Below are 10104 nucleotides of genomic sequence, written 5' to 3'. Positions count from 1 at the left end.
TGAAGCGTGGGCGCAACGGCCCCACATTTCAAACTGGCACACTTATGCACAAGGCCTCAGTTAGCCACTGCTCCCTATTTGCACACTGGGGCCCGTTTGCAGCTAGCGTGGCCAGGTGTCCTACTTTAGAGAGGAGTGACCTCTATTTGGGGGGCTGGCAGAGGACTGCCCTCAGTTTGAAGGTGTCCTTTATTTGATTGGGCTAAAAATAAAGAATCATAACATAGCAGGGCCAGGTGTCCTACTTTACAGAGGGCTGTCCTCTTTTTTGGAAGGCTGTTCGATCCAAGACCAGTTTAAAGCCAAAGAATCATATGAATAGGGTGGCCAGGTGTCCTATTATACAGAGGAGACTCCTCTTTTTGAAGCTGTCCTCTCTTTGATGGGTTGCTCAGTCCAAATCTGGTTCCGAGTCAAAGAGAGGACACCTTTAAATAGAGGAATGACCTCTGCCAGAGCTCTAAATTAGAGGAATGGATAGTAAGACAGCTGGCCACCCTATTCTTATGATTCGCTCAACTTTAAACCAGACTTGGCCCATTAAGCAGAGGACACCCTCAAATGGAGGACTGCCCTTTTCCAGCCCTACAAAATAGAGGAATCTCCTCCATAAAGTAGGCCACTCGGCCACAGGAATTCCCAGCACCTTCAATGGCCGACAGTCCCAGGAGGAGGAAACTGGCATGGGGCAGACATGTCCAGAGTGGGTGAAGATGTGTCATCAAGGGGAGAGGTTTCTTTTTGACCAGACTCCGGTTTTGCTTCTGGCCCAAATCCCGGGCTTGGGGAAAGGAGGGCCTCCTGCCGCTGGAGGCCTCCGCCCAGCTCTTCCTTCCTGAAGTCAAAGCCAGGTTTCCTTCCCTGCCGCTTGCGCCCGGAGCGGCCCGGCTGGACAGGGTTCACAGGCCCATCGCAGGACGACGGGTGCAAAGGCTCCGCCGTCCCGTCTCCATCCCGCCCTGGCCTCCTGCGCTACGCAGGGCTGCGACTGGGCCTGCTCGGATCACGGCCCCCACCATGCGCACGGGGTGCTTTTCTCCTTGGCCATCAACCGAGCCCGGAAAGGCAAAAGTGAAACAGGGTTTGGGTTCGGGCAGCAGCGATAAGGCCCCGCGGCCTGTCAGCAGGACATAGCCAGCTGCTGACCCGGCACGGCCCCCAGCAGGTCCGGCTGCATTCTTCCGTTCCTTTGCAAAATGGGTGGCTTGCCTCCCACCCACCCCCCAACCCAGCTCCACGCACACGTGGGGTGGGGGGAGGCCGCGGCGTGCGTGAAAGGGCAGCGTGTGCAAAGCAGGTCCCCGGATCAGGGCCAGCGGCACTGAGGTGGTGAAGGGAGGGTGGCCCTATGGAAAGGAGGACGGAGCTCCTGCACCTTGAACAGCAGGTAGTTTCAGCAGGTGTCCTTCGCATGCAGGCAGCACCTGGTGAAATCCCCTCTTCATCACCACAGTTAAAGCTGCATAGGGAAGCAAAGGAATTAATCTAAGCCGATGAGCAATCCGTCCTCCTTTTCCCAGCACTGAGAGTCTCAAACTGCAGCGATTCCAACTTAGAAAAAGGAAAGGCAACACCTACTTCTGGCCAAGGGAATCTCCGTCTACTGTTGGCTCAATTTGGAGCTGAAACTGGTCTGGTCTGGCACAGACGGGCTCCAGCGAGGTCCCAGATATGCAAAGCTATCTTCGACCTCAGCACAAGCAAACAAAACAGCTACTCACCTCCAGCTAGGAATCAAAAATTTGCCAGACCTGCTGTTTTGCACCATCTTTGCAAGCCCCCTCAGAAAGAAAAAACCTTCCAAGTCCCTGCAGCAAATTCAGTGCACCAAGGAATAAGTTTGACTGGCTCATTTCCTACAAGTGCCCGGTTGCTGCTGGTTGCTGCTGGTTCCCCACCCCCACCCCCCTTGCAAAAAAAAAAAAAAATGTTTGTGTGCTCCTAAAGCCTCGGCGATGAAATAAATTCGTTCTTGGGTCATCTTGCTGATGGCTGAAGAAATTATTTTTAGATATGTGTTGTCTGTGGTTATATGTAAACGCATTTCTCTTTGTATTTTGTAGCATGTGCATTTAATGGTTTTTCACTTTTGTAAAACGACCATTGCGAGGCGGTATAAATGAAATATATAACTGGAAATCATCTGTATTGTGGGGTTTTATCTTCAGGTTACATCAGGAAAAATCTCCTGACTGTTAGAGCGGTACGACAATGGAACCTGTAACCTAGGGAGGTGGTGGGCTCTCCCACACTAAGGGCCTTCAAGAGGCAGCTGGACCACCGTCCGTCAGGGATGCTGTAGGGTGGATTCCTGCATTGAGCAGGGGGTTGGACTCCACAGTCTTAGAGGCCCCTTCCAACTCTGCTATTCTGTGATGCTGTGTGTCAGCTCTGGATGGTTAAATTGTTTTCTCTGATCTGGGTTTAATTCATCTCTTTTTACTTTGGCAATCCACGGGAGGTTGCTTTCCCTTCTGTCAGGAAGCAAACAATGGAACTGAACTGAAACAGGTTTCGCTTCTCCCGTCTAAAGGCAGCCTTTTACACACACACAGCGTCTGACATCCTGCAAGGAGGCAGCAACTCAGCCCAGAACAGGCGCCTGCCAGAAATTTCTGGTTTCCACTCTGCAAACTTCCCAGCTTAAGAATGCGGTGGCATCTGCTCAGTTATTTGAGATATGCCTTTCGACCTGTCCTCTTGCGGGTGCAACCTCCGGCACGTTTGCTCAGAGGTCTCACTTTGCCCCCTCAGTTGGGATTTCATAGAATCATAGAATAGCAGAGTTGGAAGGGGCCTACAAAGGCCATCGAGTCCAACCCCCTGCTCAATGCACGAATCCACCCTAAAGCAACCCTGACAGATGGCTGTCCAGCTGCCTCTTGAAGGCCTTTAGTGTGGGAGAGCCCACCACCTCCCTAGGTCACTGGTTCCATTGTTGTACTGCTCTAACAGTCAGGAAGTTTTTCCTGATGTCCAGCCGGAACCTGGCTTCCTGTCACTTGAGCCCGTTATTTCGTGTCCTGCACTCTGGGAGGATCGAGAAGAGATCCTGGCCCTCCTCTGTGTGACAACCTTTCAAGTATTTGAAGAGTGCTCTCCTGCCTCCCCTCCACCTTCTCTTCTCCAGGCTAAACATGCCCAGTTCTTTCAGTCTCTCTTTATAGGGCTTTGTTTCCAGACCCCTGATCATCCTGGTTGCCCTCCTCTGAACACGCTCCAGCTTGTCTGCGTCCTTCTTGAATTGTGGAGCCCGGAACTGGACGTAATACTCAAGATGAGGCCTAACCAGGGCTGAATAGAGAGGAACCAGGACCAACACATCGCACTGTTGGCTCATATTCAGCTTATGATCTACAACAATTCCAAGATCCTTTGTAGTATTTGCTCCCACTCAATCCTTCACCTCATCTGTCCCCATCTGGCACCATCCAAATGTGATGGAATACAACACCCATAACCGCCCAGAGAGCTTCGGCTATTGGGCGGTATAAAAACGTAATAAATAAATAAATAAACACCATAATCCCCAGCAAGCAACCAGCGTGTTCACCTGCCTTTCACTCCAGCCCAGACAATGCTGCTACAGGGCTTTCAAAGTGATGCAGAGTTCCCAGAAAACGAAACCTAATGATGATGATGATGATGCAGTGATGTTGCAGGGGTTTGGTGGAACCAGGACTCAAAGTGCTGGAAGGGCAACTGAAATGGTCCAGGGGCTGGAGCATCTTCCCTGCAGGGACGGTGACAACAGCTGGGATTGTTCAGCTTGGAAAAAAGGAGGCTGAAGGGAGACAGGAGACAGGTGGACAAAATGATGTCAGGTGTGAAGAAGGTGAATATAGGGAGACATTTTTCTCCCTCTCTCAAAATACTAGAATCCCAAAGGTCGTCATCCTGTGAAGCTGAACAGTGGGAGATTCAGGACAAGTAAAAGGAAGGACTTCTTCACGCAGCACAGAATTAAACCCTGGAACTCACTGCCACAGGATGTGGTGATGGCCACCAATTTGGATGGCTTTAAAAGGGGGTTGGATACATTCGAGGAGGAGGAGGTTATCCATGCCTACTAGCCCATCCGAGGCTGTATGCCTGTGTGCACCAGTTGCTGGGGAACATGGGTGAGAGGGTGCTGTTGCACCATGTCTTGCTTGTGGTTTTCTCTGGTCGGCCCCCGTGTGAGCAGAGTGCCGCGACGTTTGTGACGACAGGGCATTCCAGCTTCCCGGGCAGGAGGCAGCCAGTCAAACCTTCTGTACGTGGCAAAAGCATCTCCCTCCGTGGAGGAGAACTGGAGGAAACGGCTGGGCTGGGAAACTCACGCACAACACATGCTTTGTGGTGGAGAGACGCACAACCGGGTTGTCGTCTCCTGCCCGTTGCTCGTCCCGCATGGATCCCTCCTTCCATTTTCCACGCGTATTAAGGAAGCACCGTCGTCCTCCTCGCTTGCTTTACAAACTCTGCCACCCCCATAGCCGCAATGCCTGAGCCAGGCCCTTCCCAAGACCTTGGACCCGGGCTGGCCGGCGTGTCTCCCTGCTGCCCTCTGCTGGCTGCCTGGCAGCATTTCGGCCGCACATCATGCGCTCGAAGCCTAAAGCATAACTAGGGTTTGCCGCTTGCTGGCTGCCTTTTCCCCAGTGTCATTAAGCGAGGCTTTTAAGGGTGCGATCCTAGGCATGGAGCAGACAGAAATAAAGCCCTACAACTCCCAGCCAGCCACACTGGGAGCTGCAGGGCTTTAAAAACAAGCAAACTTCGTTTTATCCCATTGTTGCGCACAGTACAATGAGCTTGTACTCAACAAATGCAGTCACAGCCAACTTTTCAAACCCCAAAATGAATAAAAAGGGGGCTGTGTCCCTATTGCCACACGGGAATCCTGGTTTCCTTGCTGGCTGCATGCCTTAGGTTTGTCTTAGGGTTGATTAAAAATGTTTTATAGAGAGCGATGCTGCCTCTCTGGGCCTGCTATCGGATTATACGCTGTTATGTAGATGGTTTTGCACTTTGTGCGATGGACTTTTAATGGTTTTTTATGCTTTGCAAGCTGCCCTGTGCCTCTGCGGCCGGCTGTGGCATGCAGGGAGTTGGTTGTAGGGCTTTTCCCTCCTGCTTATGGGGTTGCGGCCCCCTTCCAGCAGCTCCTTCTCGCCCTTTCTCAATCCCCCCCCTTATTTTCCATTCTTCCTTCCTCTTTCTTCCCGTTGCTGCCTCTTTCCTTCCATGAGAAACACAATCCTGGCTCGTTCGCTCTCCGCCTCCTGCCCCTTTTGGCCCCTCCGGCCTCCCGTCCCCTCTCTCCCGCGCGCGCGGGCTCCTGGGAACTGGAGTCCTCCCTGGCAGGCCCCGCCCAGACCCGGAAGCGTTGCCATGGCGGGGGCCCCGTTCTGCGGTCTGGTCTCGCTGCTGGAGACTTACCGGGGCAGAGACCGAGTGGTGAGGAGGAGGAAGGGGAAAGCAAGCAGGCCGCCCTCCGGAGGTGTTGGTGGACTACATCTCCCATCAGCCTCAGCCAAGATGGGGATTGTAGTCCAACACATCTGGGCGGCGCCCATCTCCCATCAGCCTCAGCCAAGATGGGAATTGTAGTCCAACACACCTGGGGGGCGGCAGGTTGGGGGAGGCAGGCCTAGTGGCCTCCAGCTGTGTTGGAGAGCAACTCCCATCATCCCCAGCTGCATGGCCGCTGGAGGAAACATCTGGAGGGTTTCAGGGTTTTTTGGGTGGTGGTGGAAGTAGATATCCAGATGTTTTAGGACTCCAGCTCCCAGCATCCCCGACCCCTGGGATTCTGGGAATGGTAGCCTCCAGCATTTGGTCCCAAACAGAACCTACAGCCCCCCTCCAGGTGTTGCTGGATTACAACTCCCATTACCCACAGCCAGCGTAGCCACTGGCCACGAGGAGTGGGCAGCCACCAGAATCCTCCACAGTTGGCCCTGCTGGCTGGGGATAATGGGGCCTGTAATCCAAACACACCTGGAGGGCGGCAGGTTGGGCACGGCTGCTCTTAAAGAGTTCGTCTTCCGAACGCTGAAAGAAAGAGATATGCGTTGGTTACTTTCCATCTTTCTGCGGAGTTCGTACAGAAAAGCAAATTTATATGTTTTATTTCTCATTAAACAAACAAAATGGGCAGAACGCAATAACTTTTTGAATGTATTTTTTTAAATGTCTCCAGGGAAAGACCTTTTCATTCGTTTTAAAAATGCTCTTCGTGCCTTGCAGACCGTCGCACCACTCGCTGGCTTTTCTCTTGGTTTTTATGTTGGCTTTATTCTGTTTTAAGCGTACGTTTTTTATCCTACGTTTTGCCGGGTTCTTACATTTCACGGTTTTACGTTCTGTCCCGAGTTTCGCCTTACGGGGCGTCGTCGGAAGGTATCTGAGCCGCCCATCTCGCTTTGCTTTCCATTCCCAAGGCGCGCACCCTCGCCTATGGCTGCCAGTTGGCCGGAGGGACGTTGGTGGCCCAAAGACACCCCGCCGAGTCCCCGCTGGGCCGCAGCCTTCTGGCCGTCTCGGCCCAGCTGAGCCACTGCCGGACGGTCCTCCGCCTTTTCGATGACCTCTCCATGCTGGCCTACAGCCGCCAGTACGGGCTGGGGGTTAAGGTAAGCCTCCCCAGGTAAGCACACGTGGGACGTGCGGATTTCTGATACAGCGCTAGAGACCGTGGGGCAGCCTTGCAAAATGACAACGTATACGTATGTTGATAGCGGAGCACAAAATGATGCCTAGCGTGGAGAATGCGGACGGGGAGACCTTTTTCTCCCTCTCCCATAATACTAGAGCTGATCGGTGGGACATTCAGGACAGATTAAAAGAAGGGCTCATTCACACGGCACAGTTAAACTCTGGAACTCACTGTCACAAGATGTCATGATGGCCACCCATTTGGATGGCTTTAAAAGGGGGTTGGATACATTCCTGGAGTTGGTGAAGGCTATGAATGGCTTCTGGCCCTGATGTCTATGTGCTACCTCCAGTATCCAAGGTACTAAGCCTGTGTGCACCAGTTGCTGGGGAACATGGGTGGGAGGGTGCTGTTGCACCTGTGTCCTGCTTTGTTGGTCCCTGGTCGACAGCTGGTTGGCCTAGATGGACCCTTGATGTCTGATCCAGCCTCAGGGCTCTTCTTAAGTTCATGGGAGTCGGAGTCCCACGCCTCTGAAGGACGTCAGGTTGCGGGAGGCTGTTTGAGGTGGCACAGAACTGTTCGACGCAAACAGTTCCGCTAAAATTGCTTGGGGGCTGCTTTTGAGTAGCGTCCCCCTCTAAACATCTCCTTCGCACCTGGGGCTTTCTTCCCGCAAGACGTTGAGGATTTAGAAAGCAAACAAGGCTATTTTTAGTCCGGCAGGCACTGGGGAGCACTGGACTAAAGTGTGCATTGCGCGCGTGCGCACAGGCGAGTCACCTTGAAGGCAAGCAGAGAGTGTGTTGACGTCCAAGGGGGGGCACGGGCCGGCCAGCGCCCTTTGACCCTGGCACGAGGGAGCCGCGTGGGGAAGGCACCTTTGTCCCCACTCCGGCTGGGCTGAACGGAGGGATTGGGGCGCAGGGGCCTGGAAGGAAAGAACGGAGGAAGCTGCCGGAATATTTGTCTGTTGGCGAGAGAGAGAAACGGAGAGAGAGGCCCACCCCTGGCCCCATCACCTGCGATCGCTCAAGGAGCCCGCTCAGGCGCCCCGCAATGCCCAGTCCTTTGGCTCCAGTAAACCCCGTATTTATGTGCTTATTTCTTTTTCTTTCCGTCAAAAAGAATGGCGGGGGGGAAAGGTCCCTTAAGGCAGCTCACGATAAAGTCCAGACTAGCCAAATCTGAATTAAAATTTTAAATGATTAAAACGCGACAATAAAAGTAACGGCACCAACCAGTTTTAAAACCCTCTTCAGCGACAGAGGCTGGGATAAAGCGGCCTTTGCCTGCCCGCAGGAGAGCATAGAGGGAGCCAACTTGGCCCTCCTCGGCAGGGAATTCCAGCCTGGGAGCAGCCACCCAGAAGGCCCTGTCGTACGTCGCGCCCAAAGCTCTTATTGCCACCCTGCTCTTCACGTTTTGCTCCAAGCACGGCCCTTGCGTCCCCTCAGGAATCCAGGCCCGAGGTGGGGATGGCGGTCGTCGGGGCACAGGCCGTGTCACACGGGCACCCCGTGGGGAGACCGCAGCTGGGGAGAGGCGGGTCACAGAACAGGGGAGCAAGCAGTCAAGGCCCGGCTTTCTGCGCGTTGCAGGAGGACGACGCGGCGGTCCGCTGGCTCTCCGTCCTCAACAACGTGGCCGACCAGCTCTACTACCCCTGTGAACACGTGGCCTGGGCTGCCGACGCCGACATCATCCGTGCCAACGCAAACCGGTGGTGGGCGCTCAGCACAGCCCTCTGGGGGGTCTCTCTGCTCCTGGGGGTGGCACGGTAAGCAAGAGAAAAGGCAGGCTGCAGCTTCCTGGGCAGCTCAACACCTTTGAATGGCTCGGGGCACTGTTTGAGAATCCTGCCCCTTGGACTGCAAACCCCAACAGCCCCAGCCTGCACTGCCAATGATGGGAATTGCAGTTCGATAGAGGCGGGCTCCACCGATGCAGCCAGAGGGTCCCTGCCGCCCGGCCTCTGCCGAAACCCTTCCAGCGAAGGAGAACGCGCTGCCCCCCACCCCACCCCACCCCACCCCGGCAGCAGGGCCCGTCTTGCTGCCAAACAGCCCTGCCCTGCGGGGAAGGGTCTTTGAACGCGATGCCAAAATCAACTCCTTCCCTGCCACTTGTGAGCAGGCGATTCCGGCCCTCGCTCTTGCTTTTCCACCCCGCCTGCCGTATCCAGGACAGCCCGTCCCACAACACAGGAGGGTCCGGGTGGGAACGCCGGACTTGCTCCTGCAGAACCGACGGGGTCTTTCTCTCTCTCCCCGTTCCAGCTCTCTGAGAATTTTGTCCCAGCTCAGAAGCAAGCTGCGGGATCAGCCCAGGTAGGTCTCCTTCCCCCACAAATATCCCGCCCCCTCCCTCAGCAGAGAGATGCCTGGTGGCAAAGACACACACCGGTCACAGGACCCGCTTCCCGCTTCCAGAAGCCGGCCGAGAGACACACGTGCCCGGTGGGTCTGCGGGCTTCTCAGCAAACGCGAGTGGCTGGTGGGTTGGAGGCATTTTAATCTGCCTTGCAGGTTTCCAGCAGCTCCCAGACCTTTGGGACAAAGGTTTGGGACAAAGCCGGCCCCCTCCAGCTGTGTCGGGTCGCACTGCCCACACTGGCTGGTTAGGATGGGAGTCGTAATCCTCCACGTTGACCAGGACCCTCCTTCCCTGTCTCCCCTCCTAGCAAGGACGCCCTGGAGAAAGCGAGGGCCCAAGCGCAGGCCGAAGCCTTGAGCATCCTCAGCAACCTGGCCGACTTCTGCAACGCCGTCCACTGGATGCCCCCGGGAGTGCTCTGGGCGGGCAAGTTCCCCCCATGGCTCGTGGGCCTGATGGGGACCGTCTCTTCGCTCACCGGCATCTACCTGAGCTACGCAAGGGGCAGCGGTGCGTCCGCCTGAGGGCCAACACGAGCAGCTTCCGCGAGGAAATTAAGACGGCGATCTTCGTGTGGGGGGGCGGGGTCACCTCTGCTGTAGCTGGGGAAGGGGCTGCTGGGGGCATCCCATCTCTTCCCTCTCCCCAAGAAGGAGAGAAAAGGGGGCGCTTCTACTCGTGAGAGTTTGCACGGTTCAGGTGATGGCAGATCCTGGAGTTCTGCTGGGGGGGGCGGCAGGAGCCAAAGAGAGATCTGCCCCCGCTTGCGGGTTTCCCACGCAGGAAAGAATCGGGGCCAGCTGCACGTACAGCTTCTTTATGTGAAACAATCAGAGCCAATAATAAAAATGAAGGGGGGAAAAATCGACAAAGGACTCCTTTCCTCAGCTGATGCAGAAGGCGGAGGGAGCGCTGCCGTTCATTCCTCCACAGCTGGAGGTGGCTTTCGATCGGGGATACCAAATCTCTTTCCGCCCAAAGGCCGAATAACAGCGGTGGCCGGGAAGGGGCGTGGGGCCATCTGGAGAACCCAGGAGGCTGGATCGGGCCCACAGGGAAGGCAGCAGAGGTGGGACTCACGCCCC

The 10104-nt window shown here is 55.2% G+C and overlaps 1 protein-coding gene across 1 annotated transcript; it reads left to right on the top strand.

The window, feature by feature from the left end:
* The first annotated feature begins 5361 nt into the window (after positions 1–5361).
* Positions 5362–9883, top strand: PEX11G (peroxisomal biogenesis factor 11 gamma). The gene is made up of 5 exons (XM_063146956.1): positions 5362–5442; positions 6429–6620; positions 8245–8423; positions 8923–8973; positions 9327–9883. Exons 1-5 carry the CDS (start codon positions 5377–5379, stop codon positions 9541–9543), a joined length of 705 nt encoding a protein of 234 aa, XP_063003026.1. The 5' UTR covers positions 5362–5376; the 3' UTR covers positions 9544–9883.
* Positions 9884–10104: the final 221 nt, after the last annotated feature.

Source organism: Elgaria multicarinata, chromosome 23 (genome assembly GCF_023053635.1).
Source record: "Elgaria multicarinata webbii isolate HBS135686 ecotype San Diego chromosome 23, rElgMul1.1.pri, whole genome shotgun sequence".
In the NCBI taxonomy this organism is placed as follows: domain Eukaryota; kingdom Metazoa; phylum Chordata; class Lepidosauria; order Squamata; family Anguidae; genus Elgaria; species Elgaria multicarinata.
This window is presented reverse-complemented; position numbering and strand designations above follow the sequence as displayed.